Source organism: Pleurodeles waltl, chromosome 2_1, assembly GCF_031143425.1.
Source record: "Pleurodeles waltl isolate 20211129_DDA chromosome 2_1, aPleWal1.hap1.20221129, whole genome shotgun sequence".
NCBI classification, from domain to species: Eukaryota; Metazoa; Chordata; class Amphibia; order Caudata; family Salamandridae; genus Pleurodeles; species Pleurodeles waltl.
In genome coordinates, this window is record NC_090438.1 from 839,112,134 (window position 1) to 839,128,336 (window position 16,203).

Genomic DNA, 16,203 nt, shown 5'->3' on the forward strand with positions numbered 1-16,203 from the left:
GAGATAGACTGAGGCAATACAACTATGGCATTTAACAAACTAAATGGAGAATCTTTGTGTTCATCTTAGAGTATTCCATATACTGGCCATCAATATCTGCCAGATGCCGCACTTTCAATGATATCAACACTAGGTAGAAGTAGACAAAAAGAAACAGTGTTATACACCATACCATCAGACACAGTGTCAGAAAACTCGACAACCTGAAGCCTGAGCACCTGGGCTTCCAGGCTGGTTCCTTTAATTAGTCACTGTGAAGAGAGAAATTGATGTATAGATAACTCTCGACACTGGTTTTTTTTTTTTGGAGTCTGGTTTAGTTCTAGCAAGAACGCCGCCAGCGGTAAGGGTTGAAGCAGATTAATACCCCTTAAGGTGGCCACAACAGTACTTTGTCACCGACAGTGACAGCACAGCATGCCAGGAAATCCCAACTCTAAACGCATGGGATTCTAAATGGAAAGAAACAGTATAATCTGGTGCCATGGTTTCCCTTCCCTGGAAACCAATGTGGATAGAAAACGTTGTAATGTCACGAGTGCCAGAGGTCACAACAAAGCAAAGTCAGGATCACTCATGGGTACATCTACTGTTGGTGCCAATACCGCCACAACAGGAAGATGTAAAAGCTGAGAAATTCAGACTCTCTTCTCCCTGAACATACAGGGAAAAATAATCTGGTGAGGAAGGAATGCTCCGCTACTGCATAATGTAGTGGAGACGTTCTGGTTGCAGGGCATGTATTCAAAGAAGGTAAAACAATTAACATTCTCTCACTGGCTCCTCTGCAGTTTTCCACCCTATGCTTTGTGCACTGGAGTCGTCACGCTGTTCACAGCGCTGACTCCGAGTACATGATTTCCAAATGAACTAAGAATTCAAATCTGTTTAACTTCTTGAGGTCACCAATGGAGATTCCTGAACTCTAGAAATGCCAGTCACTGGCTCGTAAGTTGAACTAGAATCCTCAGAAGCCAAAACCCTTGCACAATTGAACCCCGTAGGGGGAGAAAGGGAAAAGGCTTTTGTAGGATCATATTTGACCAGAGCCTGGCCTTCATCGTGCTTTTAGTCTACATTTGTCATCGCATTCAGAGTTCACAGTGAAACAGGAAGTGAAGTGTGGTTCTCCCGAGACGAAGCCTTTCCCTCCAAAACAAGTAAAAGTGAAAGGAGGGTTAAAGGAGTCCTACCAATTGATCCAAATATTAAATATAATTATGGATAATGATGGGTGTCTGCGATATCTAGCAGCTAACACTGAAATAAGCTTGGAACTAAGTAGAATTGTTCCAGGCTGCAATAGCATGTGGTTATTTAAAATGGGTTAAATATATTTTCCAAATTAATACTTTCTTCTACTTTCATTCACTTATACGCATTTTTCAGGAAAGGTATCCTTCTGGGGAGAACCATACAGCACTTGTTTTCACATGAAAGTTCCAAACTAGCATGTTTAGATACCTGAGCTCCCCAAGCAATGAAGAAATTGTACTCAGAGTCCGACCGTTTTCCTTCTTCGCCTCCACTGTTGCAATCTGGTACAGTAACTTCTCCATTGAAAATGGCTTTGCTATGTGTCGTTGCTTCATTTCCTAAGAAACAAAAGGAAAGTTGCCATCTTACTGACCAGTTTGCCATCTAGTTTATTACATCAATTAAACTACAAAATGTTTCGACACCACTTTCCATTTATTTATTATGAGCAGTGGAAGAGATGGTACCCTATTTTCTTTTTATGAGTGATTTATAGGAGGAATTGACTCCAAGGCAGTTGCAGTACTCATTACTTCCTCACCTGTCAACTGTCTGGTAATGCCTGTACCAAAGTTGTAATTGAACAAACTTCTCCAGCATAAGATACTGTAGCTAAACTCTTTCTACAAGACACCCATAAACTACCTCACCCTACTTGAACCTCGCTTCTCGCCTGCCGGCACAGTTCCTTCCCCTGTATATCCAACTGCTGCCACAACTGGCTAAAAAATGGCATGGGCCTCTCATTGGCACGTTTGGGAGTCTTTCTGGAGGAAGGACAGCAAGTGGAAGAATCACCATTTAGCAATTTGTCCTTAAATTTTCATTGTGCATCACTGATCTCCCTTTCAGCCTCGCAGAACAGTGATTCCACACCCTAAAAAATGCTGGTACTCTTGAGGCAGCATATGTCTGGCCAGGTGTCTACTAATCGGATTACGTAGAAATTCCAGGCCAGAGGCTGCATTTATTCAGAAACATCTATGCAGTGAGAAATCCCTACATAAGGCTGGTAGGGATACAAGCTTAGCTCTAACTTTTCTGCTATGGCTAAGTGACTTTGGAAAATCAAAAATATTGCCTTAGCTTTGATGAAGCAAGAACTATTGGAGGAGGCTGAACTCTTCTTGGTCGTGGGCTTCGAATATTATCCACCATGAAGGGAGTCATTGGTGCCACTGCTATTTCAACCAGTCTATATAAGGAAATCCCCACTTTATGACAAAGTATTTATTCTGCCATTTGTAAGGTGCGCAGAATAACGTACTTGAACATACTTTTCTCTTTTAAAAGAAGGGCCAGTGAAGGAAGTAGTTGCTTCCAACTACGAATGCACTGGTGGTGCAAGGTTCATTTTTCATGCTAGCTAGAGGGCCCACAAGGGTAGAGGAGAGCATAAGGCGACAAAAACATTTTGGCTGATGTCATAGGTCCCCATGTGAAATGGACAATCGTTATCTCTCGTGGAAAATATTTTATTATCACAAAAGGATCTTCCAGCGCCCTTGCCCTTATTAATCTGGAATATGTTTGCCATTTCACCTGCAGTGTGCACTTTCACTAACGTGTTGTCAAAGTAAGGGTGAAGGTGGAAAGCAACATTGTGAAACATTGTGCAACATTGTGAAAACCACTACAGTACAACTTTGTGAACACTTTTGCACAGCTGCTAAGGTTTAAGATTGTTGTGTGACATTATCATGATTTCAGTTTAATTATGACTGACATTTCAATGACTACGAGTGACACTGTCTCAAGAACAAAACCAGGCAATGAAGTCCATGGAAACACAAATATATGAAATTACACCCATCTGAGCAACGAAATACTGATGCAAATGTAAAAAAAAAAAAAAAAGATAACGATAAAAAACAATGCCAGAACTTTTCTTAATGTGTGGTAGTGTCATCCCTAACATCAAGAAGCCATCTACTGTAAAATGTCTTATTAAAAGGCCTTATCCTCTTGTTCCTATTCTCCATAACTCCCTCCCTACTAGTGGTACAAGACACACTCTGCCCTCTTCCTTCATTACTCTTTCACCACTGCTGCTCTCAGAACACTACGCTTCGCACACTATGCCCTGCTTCCTCTCCCAGGGCGCGCTGCGCCACCAGCTGATGTGAGCAGTGAGCTAGGGGTCAGGCAGCTGTAAATTACTCTCAAAATTATTAGAGACCTGCCAGTTGCCACTGCAACTAGTCTTGCAGCACGCACCACCAGAGGAAGTCAGATTCTTTTTTTATAGATGTGATTATGTCATCATTATAATCTTTGCCTCTGCGGTGATTGCGACCACTCGCAGGCCAACGAATGCCACCAGCAGCACATCAACAAGGCACACCACGGTGACCAATTAAATTACTTCAGTGGCACGGCGGGCAGCGGCAAACTAAAAAAACAAACTGCCATTAGCCACACCACAGTTGGACACACAGTAAGGTGTTACAGTGAAGATCACATGCCGCCATGTCAAACGATTTCCCCCACGGCCAACCAGCAGCTCGAAAGTGAGGCTGTGATAATGGATGCTGCAGCCAGCAAAGCATAGACCCCAAGCCGGAGCGACCCACTCCTGACTTGGCTTCGATTAAAAACTTACTTTGCACAGTGAGCATGCGGTACTGCAGTCACACATTCTTCCCGATAGGGAGCACGCAATACGCTCACTGCTGCTTGCTCATGAGTGCTTGCCCGCCGCTTCCCGACCAACTCGTCTGCCTCACCATGCCGCTGGTGTCAAGGAAGCATTATAAATGTATGACTTTGCATTCTAGTGCGGTGAAGCAGAGCACCACACTAAAATGTGTTAGTCTCACCCCTGATGCGTGATACTTGGCAGGATTGCTCTTGGTATAGAGTATGCGGACTGTGGGGATTCTGCATTAAAACTGCTGACCCTTTGGAAAACCTTAAATATTGCTACAGTTTTTCTTGATGGGAATATGCATCATATGGCAGTCCATAAACAGTTAGCAGTGTCCTTGGTATAAAGCATTCAAACTTAGTGCCAACATGACCATATGACAGCTGTTCATAAAGAAAATTATTTTGGGTCACACAGATAGAAAATAAGGATGATGCTCCGTCTCATGATGCTCCGCGCCTCTCTTAGGAACAAATGAGTATGTGGAGTGAAACGTAAGCCCTCCCTTAGTCCAGAATTAAATGAAATGTAAAAGAACATGGTTTTCTTGAAGAAGGTCTGGAAATTTGGACAGGAACACCACCAACACCCCCTCCCCGCCCAACAACATGAATGAAAATAGGAACTGTTCAGTGAATGGAAGATTGAGAAAAATGAAAAATGTGTACTTACTTACAGAAGCAATGTGACTTTTGCCCTTTGACTGTAATATCGCTACCTCTAATGGATTTGAAAGGGTAAAAAGGTGGTTAAGAACCTAGAATTTTATAAGAGTTGACTTATTAAGGTCTACATTTTCCAGAATTTTCAGTTAAGCGTGAAAAAAGAATTTTTTTTTTTTTTTTTTTTAGTTAAAAGACAAGTCTATCTTTTGTTTATTTTTTGCAACGATGTTACAAACCAAGTATATTTACATATACAAGTACATTTTGCCCTTTTAGGTAGTCTTCCACGGAGCTGAGGTTTGCTCCTCTGAGGGAGACGTGGAGAATGAAATGACAGGTTCAGGTCTTAACGACTAATGTTTAAGTCAAAGGACCATTAAAAAAATATCAGATAAAATTAACCTTATGATCGTAGCTGTTGTGTCTCTAGCATGTGTTGCTGTAGATAACCTGCTTTGAAAACTCTTGCCATCTAGTATGGGTGTGGACATTTAGAAGTTGTTTTTTCTTTGAAGACGTCTTGAAGCTCGGGACATCTTGTAACTCCTCCCTGAAGCCAGTGTAGAAACAGGACAACGATTCCACTTTCGATTGTTCGCACCCCCATGCTCCCACCATCAGGATCAGATATTCATCTTGAAGTCCAGGATCATCAAGCTACAACGGGAACTCTTTGATTTCAAAATACTGGATTTCCAAAGGAGGTCATCCAAGGACTCAGTTTCAGCATTATCGCTTTGAGTTTGAACTCGACTGAAGGACTTCTGGCTGAGAATCAAGACGTATAAGAATGATTCTGAAGGAGATGAGTGAAGGAGAACACGCTATCCCAGGTCTGACCAAATGCAACTGCAAGTTCCCATTGCCGGGCGATCACTGAGTGTGTAACTTTTGTTTACCTCGAGAACACAAGGGATAGAGTTGCTTCGCCTGTAAGGCTTCAAGAACAAAGAATCTGATACAGGAGGGAGCGCTGTAGCGAAGATGCTGTGACAAGACCAGTCTGAATGGACTGCAGTTTTTGAGCCCGAGGATCTCAAGGGGAAGGTCTGTCAGGACAGACAAAAGGGAGCCCTAAAATCCTTTCCTCAGAGGGCTCAGACGTTGAGAAGAAGTACTTCAATCCCAGCTTTGATGGTGAGGGAATCACTACCATTGACTGAGTTCCCAGTGATACAAGATGTTGACCAGAGGAAACTCTATATACATTAAACACCAGAGAAAATACTGGCCCCTCCTCCAACAGCATATGAGCCAGACCCCATACCCTGCAGTAAGAGAAGGCTTACTTTCGAGGAGGCAACATCAGTAGAAAGTCAGGAATATCTTATTCCCAAGAAAAGAAAGGATGTGCATAGAAGTTCCACATCCCAGCCTCAATATCCCAAGCTATATTGATACCAACCCCAACTTAACCTGGCATGTTGTGCATCAATTATGCAGAAGTATTCTTCTCCTCCTGCTAGGTTATAATGAATCTGAGGTTGTTAAAAAGTGCTTTAGTACTCTGTCCCACCTGTGCTTCTTTGTTTGCTTGAACATCCACACAATAGTATTTTGCAAAGATATGTACAGAAGACCATGAGGCTGCCATGCAGTTATCACTTATGGAGATAATCTCTACGAATGCCAGTACTGCCCGGTTCTTCTCAGCAGAGTCTACTTTTGGCCTGTGTCCCCAGGCTACAGCTGCTGTTAGATAGCAAGTCTGGATTTTCTGGACTATCCATCTTGCAATGGTTTCCTTAACAAGTGGGCCTTCTTTGCTGCTACGAATTAGATGAAGAATTGTTCTTCCTTCCCAATTTGCATTGTTTCTTGCAAGTCAAACATGATAGCTGGTCTGCCATCCAGCATGTGCAAGGTTTTTCAGCTTGTGTTCTTGGATTTGTTGACAAAAAGACTAGCAGTTGTATAGTCTGGCTGACATGAAAAAGTGTGATGACTTTTGGCAGGAAATGTGTGATTGCTCTCATTACCATTCTATTCTTGTGTTGCAAATGCTCGGAACTCATCAAGTCTCCATAAGGATTTGATGGTAACCACAACAACTGTTTTGAGTAAGACATTTGAGCGCTGCCTTATGCATCGACTTGAAACGGGGACTTCATGCATTGCATTAGCCTAGGTTTAAGCTCATTAGTGTTGAGGGTACTGACCTTAGTGGGACTATTCCTTGCCCCTTTTAGAAATCAATATCACTGGCGTATTGAAGACATTTCTTCCAAAGGCCCCTCTAGTTTAGGCTACTGTGACAAAGGTGAATCATAAGTGAAGCAATGATAGGCCCTCATCGAACTGAGTGAAGTACCTGATCACCATCATCTTGTGTCCAACTACCCTTAGTTTCTATACTGTGGCACCAGCATATGAACCTGATCAATACTGGAGTGCAACAAATTCATGTGGTAGGCTTCTGGCCTCCCTACGGACCTCTATTGCTCCATTTTGGAGGCCAAGCTGTCCAAACTCTAAGTCCTCAGGTACCTTGCTACTAGGCTGAGGGTTGCTGGTTATGTGCAGTGTGCCTGACCCCCATGCATTGTCAACAAGGCCTGAAGAGCTGACAGGCTCATCACCTGGTTTTGTACCATCTCCTCTGGCCCACTAAGCTGCAATGAGGATTGATGTCATTAACACTTGCTAGCATTTAAAAAAAAAAAAATACCAGTGGTACCAGTGAGATTGGGGGAAAAGCATGTGCAAATTGTCCTGACCAATCAATTGATAGGGCATTCCCCAGTAACAGCTCATTTGTGGCTGCCTGGGCATGACGTTTTTGCATTCCCCAGTGTTGCAAACAGATCTATCTGGGTTTGCCCCAATTTAAAAAAAACATGTCTCCACTATTTGGTCATTTAGCTCCCACTCATGTGAGGTGTTTGTTTGCCTGCTTAACCCACCTCCTCTGTGTTGTGACCTCCTGGTAGGCGGACAGCTATTAGTGTTCTTTTTCTGGATGGCCCACTTCCACGTGTCCTGCGCCAGCTGGGACAGTTCATGCAGCCCTGTACACCCTCCCAAAGCTAAGGTAGAATATTGTAGTATTGTTGTCTGTCTCTACTTGCACTATTCTTCCCCGTGTGTCTGTAATGCCGTTAGGGTCAAGGAGGCATTCTTTGGCTTCAGCATGCTTATATGCTTTACTGTATTTTCTTGGCTCCATGTTCAATCTCCCCATGTGATCCCCTACCCCACGTGGGATGCATCTGTTATGGTCGCTGAGGGAGTTTGGTATTTGAAAGGTCTTCCCACTCTCATGTTCCTTATCCTCCATTGCTGTATCTACCTCTGTACTTCGTCTGTTTCTGCTCTCCTCGCACTGTCTCAATGAACTTGCTTTTAGCAGCCGGTCAAGCAGATTAGGACCCACGTGTATGTCATATCTTCTTCAAGAGTGCAGAGATTACTACACAACACTCTGTGAATGCCCTTGGCAGATTTTATCAGGCAGAGCTCAATCTAGTAGTGTACCTTGTCCACAACAAACCACAGAAACGTCCTTATTCTAGTGCAGAGTGGCATACTTAAGATCAACGGTTGCCATGTTCTCTCCCTTCTGCTGCAAGGAATATCCCTGCTGCAGTAGGACCTCTTCAATTTTTTCATGTTTATGAATAAGTTGGAAGCGCACCTGTCCACAATGAGTCCAGATGTTTTGTCCAGTTTTAGTACCAATGTTTTCCAAACGTTTGCTTTCTTTAAACAAAAAAGACAATAAATAAAATAAAATGTTTTTTTCTTGGTGAAAACGTTTTCCTCAACGTCAGCACCTGACGTTTAGTTTTCCTTCAGGATTCTCAGTGCTTGGGCAATGATTCTTCAGTAAAACCTCAATTTTCTTTGATATCTTTTATATACCCTTTATGCTTCTAGATGGAAAGGTAGAAAAAAGATCCTGAAGATGATGACCATGCAAAGGGGCTTCTGAGGCAGGTGTCTGATATCAGAAGCATGGTCTAAATGGTCGATGCCGCCCAGATTAAAAAAAAAAAAAAAACTAAAAGAAAGAAGAAAAAAAAAAAAAAGAGGAATACAAACGCAATTCGGATCCCTCCTCTGGATAGCAGAATAATAAACAGCATATGATTACATAAAGGATTCATGTGCAAAACGTATGAGACCTTCAGTCTGGATCACCATCACCTCAACCTGAATCCCCAGAAAATGCATTATTTCGGTACTTTCCTCCTCAGTGCACCTATTTCTTTTGAGGCTGGCTTCATGCAATAAATCTGCCCAAGGGCAAACTAGCTACTGTTGAAAGTGCACAAATCAATAGGGGCTATGCCTCACAAAAACCCAAACCTGCATACAAAGAACACATTAGCAATATAAGCCAAATACCAAACCAAACATGTCCAGTAAATCTAGCATATAGGACCAGCCAAATTGAAAACAGTAATTCAGTCTCCAGTTCTCTTGAGGCGACTATTTACTGCAACTCCTTAATGATCAGCATATCCTGAATCTAGCTGGTCCCCTTAAACGTTGCCACCAGTGCTGTGGCCCAAGGTATTGTCTCCAGAAGCTTAGCCCACATGACCTCAGTTCTGATCGCCCTCAACTAGCTTACCATAGAAACCAGAGGCTTATTCAGTTTAGTCTCTATAGTTCATAAGTAGGATTTCCTGATTTCATTTTCTATTTACTGTGACTTCCAATGGAGATTTTCAGTATTTTTCAAGATTTTTTCAAAAATTGCAATGATCGGTGGCTATCAAGTTTTTCTCTTTTTGTCTGTAGGAACACTAGGTGATCTTCCAGTACTTATCAACAGGTTTGCCTTTATCACCTTCCTTTGTTTGTTCATTTAGACTGTCCTACTCGTACCATTTTCCTTGAATTTTCTCTGTGAAGTAACTTTTCATTATTTCCCCCAACTCCATGCCCATCTTATGTCCCAGCACCCAAAGTTACCTTTTCAGAAGTCAAATCCCACCACACGTATGGAGGCTGCACCTCACTAAGAGTTGATTGCAGCACATAAAAGGTTAATAGTTTGCATTTAACACCTTTGGATTATTTTCAGACAAATGCACATAAATGGCAACGATTGGCTCATTAAAGATTTTCTTCTTGTATATAAAGGTCACCCTAATGTTACCTTGTAACCATCTGCTTCTAGGGTATTGCGCTAACCTATGTATTTCTTCCGCATAGCACATTTATTGCTGACAACACTGGATAGACAAAACCAGTATTGTTACACTTATGCTTTAGCTTTGTAATGTGTGTTGGTGTACCAGACCTGAAGGATGCCTTGTTTAAAGTAAAATAGTGTCTTGCTTCGGTTTAGGGACAAAAAATAAAGAAAAGGCACCAAATAGTAAAATAGCCTAATCATCAATTTCCGGGTGCAACAGAAAAGCTATCCTTTCCACTAAGGTGGATGTATAGAAAACAATACTGGAAGTACTTACACATAATGTGACTTAATAATGAACAATTTTGTTTTTACGTTTGTGGCTCAAAACTACCAAGAGAGACTGGGTAATAAATACCATGTAGAAGTATAATGAAATTGTCTTTACCTTGGCAGTTCTAAAACCCATACTCGTCCACTGGGTAGTAGCAAAGTGCACAGTTTCGGAAACATTGTAGCCACAACACACTTTAGACACAAAGGATCCTGGAAAACAGACAATGAACTGCCCACTTTGCTGTACAGCACGATGCACCTTGATCCCCTCATTACATAGCACCTCAGGGGAAATCTGCAACCAAAGACAAAAAAAAACAAAAAAAAACAACAGACTATAAGACACTGTAGTCGGGCATCACAACTCAGAAATACTCAGCCATAGCCGTGACATGACGAGACATTCAGGAACACACTACTTTAGGGAGGTGGGCACATGATACAAAACAAACAAAGCTCACAGGACAAGCAAATGGAAACAAGATCATCAGTAAAGGAAATCCCTATTTTGTTTTCCAATTATGTCGCATAGTCTTGGTGATGGGATTGCCTACCTCTATTCAACTCTATCCCCTAATGAAAGCTGCAAACCCCATACAAAATCTACTAATCGTATGCCAAGATTGAGAAAATAGTCCCTCATTTCTTGAAGAAAAGCAAGCTGTAAACAGCAGATTAATAACTTCTCTTAACTTTGTAGATTTATTTCACTGTGGTGTAAGAATCATATATAGACCACTACAGAGAAGCACAAAAGCTAGACTTAGCACGAGCTTTACGAATTAGCCTGGCTTTTGACCACCTTTAAAGGCAAAAAGATGATTGTGTCATATGTAATCCAGGGAATGTGAATATAGGTTTCAACATGCATGGAAGCACGTATTATATGATCAGATGGTTTTGCATTTGCGCTTGCCAATGTTTTTGGTTAATCGTCTTACATTTAGGGGCTAATGGCTCTTAAATTGATAAGGTTTCATTGCCAAAACAAACCTTTCCCCTCCCTCAAAGAAGTGTTTCTACTTTCATTGCTGTGTCCATTTACCAGCCCCATTTTATTTTTACAACAAGGGGCCATCAATGATTCCTAAAGTTCAATAACAGACACACTGTCCACAGCATTCAATAGTTTCTGCTCACTTTATCTACTGACAGTTTTCTACATACACCATATAGGCTGCCATGTAGTGTGCTGCCATTGTTCATTTATAAAGAAAAATGTCAAGATGCTACCGTATACATTAGGATTAACCACTACTAATAATTTCAAACTGATATGAGCAAGTCATTTGACTACGTCTGCTGCATTTCCCTTCACGGAATACACATTTCAAATGACGAAAACTACTGAATCCACTGCAAAACTCTGGAAAAGATATGTTAAGAATAGTCGAAAAAGCTAGACTTACCTGTCATGCAGCCAAAAGTGGCAAAATTTAGCCAGAACTTCATTTTTGGGAATGATGGGTCAAACAAGCAATGTTTGTTTCCCAGAGTAAGGCAAATTTCAACATAACGTCCATATGTAAATACACCAAACTGAATAATTTAACTTTAGAGGGAAGACCTGGGTGATGCATTTAAGACCAGGTACAAATGCTTTTGTCACACAGTGCAGCGAGGTTGTAGCATTTTTAGCAAAAAATATAGGTTCCTCATTTGACAATTTGCGTAGATACCACCAGCTCTGGTTTCCAATTTATTTTTAAAGTAGACCATGCCATTGTGAAAGTGAAGTAATAAAGAAGCAAAAAAAGTATGCAGTGAGCATTAAGCACCCTGTAGCTTGCCGGTGCATTGTCCAGTGTGCATGGGGACCTAGGTTGATTCCCAAAGGCTCACAAGGGGAGTAGAATATTAATTAGGAAAGGCTGCACAGAACCAAGGCTGGCAATGATGATATGAGCAGCCTGTCTACAAGGTAAGGATTGAGTAGCTATTATCTACTCATGACAGCAGAAATTCTGCCCTCACATCGGATAGCTGTGCCCTTCACTAATGCAACTAACGTAAATGACTGGGGAAGCAACCTTGTATAACAGCCATACCTAATCTTAAGTGCCACAGTCTGAGTTAGCATTAGGTGTTGGTTCATGCACAAGAATTTTCCATTATTTATCTGCCCACGGATCTATTCTATTCATGAAATCGTATAGAGCGCATGGCTACCAGAAGGCCTCCCAGTGCTAATCAAGTCAGCAGGGACGTAGACTGTATGAGAATTAGGGGTCAAAATGCCAGGTCTTCAAAGCTTTGCGAAAATGGAGTTCAGGTACTATGTGGCACAGTTCCAGAGGAAATAGATTCTAAAGTCAGGGGCCAGGTAAGCAATGGCCTATATACCCCCCACCCATTCCTCCGGATCATGGGCACCATCAAAAGATGAGCAGAGGACGAACAGTTTGTATAGTCTAATTGTTTAGTGACATAATAGGGAGAGCCAAGGAACAAGGCATTCCCATAGACCAACCGGTCTGACACCAAGGCCTGTACGACCACTCTTCTGGCTGTGATGGGAAGGAGATGGAACATTTTCCTTAACAATCGCAAAGTGCCGGTGGCTTCGGGCGTCAAGATGGCGGTCGCACTCAGAGTGCTCTGGACCCCTCCGTCATCCACCCTTAACTACCGCGGTCCAAGGGAGCAGAAAACGCTATACATGGCTCCCCGGCGTCCCGGGGGCCAGTCGAGAAGTCTGCTGGGGCGATCTGGTGAAAAGCCGGTGTCTCACCTTCATGCGGCGGCCCGGCTGATCCCGTGAAGAGGTGTTCAAGATGGCGGCCACCGCGAGATGCACCCGGCGGATCTGAGGTGGGCTTGGGGACCCTGCCGGAGACGAGTGCTGCAGGTTGAGGGGCGGCGGGAGGCCCAGAGAGAGCGGGGGCGCGCCCCGGCGGTGGATCCCTGCCGCGGGAGTGCTGACGGGCCCCCCCCTCTAGTCTGAGGCGCGAGGCGCGGATGCGGCCCGAAGGACTAGGAGCCCTCCCTGCCCGCTCGAGCGGCTTGCGGTGCCGCGCTGAGGCCGCGGCAGAGGCCTTTCCCCCAGAGGTCCCCCTACTAGCTGGAATTAAGAACTGGAGACACGCGGAGGATCAGGACATCAGGACACGGCCGGAGATCCGGGTGGCGCCCCGGGGGGGGGTAAGGACGTAAATCGGAGATCCGGGGGGGGGGGTTGGAAGGAGAAGACAAGCGGTGACATCCCCCGCCCCCCGTCCCTGCAGCAATAAGAGGGGGCCCGAGGGCCTGGAGGCCTGGTTCCGGCCTCCCCTCGGACCCGGGCCCGGGCAGAGCACGAGCTGGACCGCAGCAGAACCTAGACTGCGAGCTGAGCAGTGGCGGACAACACCTTGGGGCAATTGGATATCCTGGGTCCCGGATCGTACATGGTTGACTTTAGACCCTGGTTGGAACGATTCAAGAGATTGTGAGAGCGCGGTCGTGACGGCGCGGGGCCTACAGCGGGGGTGCAGAGCACTTAAGGTGGAGAAGCCTGGGTCTGGGTCTTGGACGGGTCCCCCCCACCCCGGAGGAGGGAGCGAGAAAGGGACCTGAAAAGAAGGAGCCAACGGTGCCAACGCCGGACGTCCTTACATGGTCAGACACTGCGAGCCCCCCCCACAGTCCAAGGCACTTGACAACGCACTGAATCTTCAGGCCTGAAACTGCATTAAAGAAGGTGTGGCCCACCTGACACCCGCCTCAAGCGCCACGATGGGAAAAGATAAAACGAACAAACAACCTCCGCCCTCCCAACAAAAAATCGACCAGTTCACGACCACGACGGGCCAACGGGGAGGGGGAGAAGTGGCTGGTGGGGGCTCGGCCCCAGACGGGGTGAGTGCCATTCTCCAAGCTATTCAATCATCGCAGATAGCCGTGGAAACGAAAATTGGTGAGGTGCGAGTGGACATGGGCCTCATTAGGCAGGACCTTAGAAATGCAGTAACCCGAATTACGGAAGTGGAAACCCGAGTCTCCCAAACCGAAAGCGATTTGTCTGACCTCAAAACCAAAGTAGCCCAGCTACAATCCCGAACCAGCGAGCTTCACCGCCGTGCAGAAGATGCGGAAAACCGGGCCAGACGCAACAACCTACGCTTCATAGGTTTCCCGGAGGGCATAGAGGATGACAAGGCCGCCGAATTCCTGGAGACGTGGATCAAATCTTGGATGCCGGATGTAGGAAGTTGGCTCTGTATGTGCTATTTCAAAGTAAGGAATAGCATGCACAGAGTCCAAGGGTTCCCCTTAGAGGTAAAATAGTGGTAAAAATAGATAATACTAATGCTCTATTTTGTGGTAGTGTGGTCGAGCAGTAGGCTTATCCAAGGAGTAGTGTTAAGCATTTGTTGTACATACACATAGACAATAAATGAGGTACACACACTCAGAGACAAATCCAGCCAATAGGTTTTTATATAGAAAAATATATTTTCTTAGTTTATTTTAAGAACCACAGGTTCAAATTCTACATGTAATAGCTCATTCGAAAGGTATTGCAGGTAAGTACTTTAGGAACTTCAAATCATCAAAATTGCATGTATACTTTTCAAGTTATTCACAAATAGCTGTTTTAAAAGTGGACACTTAGTGCAATTTTCACAGTTCCTAGGGGAGGTAAGTATTTGTTAGTTTTACCAGGTAAGTAAGACACTTACAGGGTTCAGTTCTTGGTCCAAGGTAGCCCACCGTTGGGGGTTCAGAGCAACCCCAAAGTCACCACACCAGCAGCTCAGGGCCGGTCAGGTGCAGAGTTCAAAGTGGTGCCCAAAACACATAGGCTAGAATGGAGATAAGGGGGTGCCCCGGTTCCGGTCTGCTTGCAGGTAAGTACCCGCGTCTTCGGAGGGCAGACCAGGGGGGTTTTGTAGGGCACCGGGGGGGACACAAGTCCACACAGAAATTTCACCCTCAGCGGCGCGGGGGCGGCCGGGTGCAGTGTAGAAACAAGCGTCGGGTTCGCAATGTTAGTCTATGAGAGATCTCGGGATCTCTTCAGCGCTGCAGGCAGGCAAGGGGGGGGTTCCTCGGGGAAACCTCCACTTGGGCAAGGGAGAGGGACTCCTGGGGGTCACTTCTCCAGTGAAAGTCCGGTCCTTCAGGTCCTGGGGGCTGCGGGTGCAGGGTCTCTCCCAGGCGTCGGGACTTTAGGTTCAAAGAGTCGCGGTCAGGGGAAGCCTCGGGATTCCCTCTGCAGGCGGCGCTGTGGGGGCTCAGGGGGGACAGGTTTTGGTACTCACAGTATCAGAGTAGTCCTGGGGTCCCTCCTGAGGTGTTGGATCGCCACCAGCCGAGTCGGGGTCGCCGGGTGCAGTGTTGCAAGTCTCACGCTTCTTGCGGGGAGCTTGCAGGGTTCTTTAAAGTTGCTGGAAACAAAGTTGCAGCTTTTCTTGGAGCAGGTCCGCTGTCCTCGGGAGTTTCTTGTCTTTTCGAAGCAGGGGCAGTCCTCAGAGGATGTCGAGGTCGCTGGTCCCTTTGGAAGGCGTCGCTGGAGCAGGATCTTTGGAAGGCAGGAGACAGGCCGGTGAGTTTCTGGAGCCAAGGCAGTTGTCGTCTCCTGGTCTTCCGCTGCAGGGGTTTTCAGCTGGGCAGTCCTTCTTCTTGTAGTTGCAGGAATCTAATTTTCTAGGGTTCAGGGTAGCCCTTAAATACTAAATTTAAGGGCGTGTTTAGGTCTGGGGGGTTAGTAGCCAATGGCTACTAGCCCTGAGGGTGGGTACACCCTCTTCGTGCCTCCTCCCAAGGGGAGGGGGTCACAATCCTAACCCTATTGGGGGAATTCTCCATCTGCAAGATGGAGGATTTCTAAAAGTTAGAGTCACCTCAGCTCAGGACACCTTAGGGGCTGTCCTGACTGGCCAGTGACTCCTCCTTGTTTTTCTCATTATTTTCTCCGGCCTTGCCGCCAAAAGTGGGGCCTGGCCGGAGGGGGCGGGCAACTCCACTAGCTGGAGTGTCCTGCTGGGTTGGCACAAAGGAGGTGAGCCTTTGAGGCTCACCGCCAGGTGTGACAATTCCTGCCTGGGAGAGGTGTTAGCATCTCCACCCAGTGCAGGCTTTGTTACTGGCCTCAGAGTGACAAAGGCACTCTCCCCATGGGGCCAGCAACATGTCTCGGTTTGTGGCAGGCTGCTAAAACTAGTCAGCCTACACAGATAGTCGGTTAAGTTTCAGGGGGCACCTCTAAGGTGCCCTCTGTGGTGTATTTT

The 16,203-nt window shown here is 45.2% G+C and overlaps 1 protein-coding gene across 5 annotated transcripts in view; it reads right to left on the reverse strand.

Moving 5' to 3' along the window:
- The window catches only part of JARID2 (jumonji and AT-rich interaction domain containing 2), a 589,480-nt gene that overhangs the window by 31,935 nt on the left and 541,342 nt on the right, over window positions 1–16,203 (reverse strand). For all 5 annotated transcript variants that reach the window (XM_069218785.1, XM_069218783.1, XM_069218788.1 and 2 more), the window contains exons 14-15: window positions 10,104–10,286; window positions 1,465–1,595 (exon numbers count right to left, since the gene is read on the reverse strand). In XM_069218785.1, coding sequence (XP_069074886.1) covers window positions 1,465–1,595; window positions 10,104–10,286 — 314 coding nt within the window. The remainder of the gene's footprint in view (window positions 1–1,464; window positions 1,596–10,103; window positions 10,287–16,203) is intronic.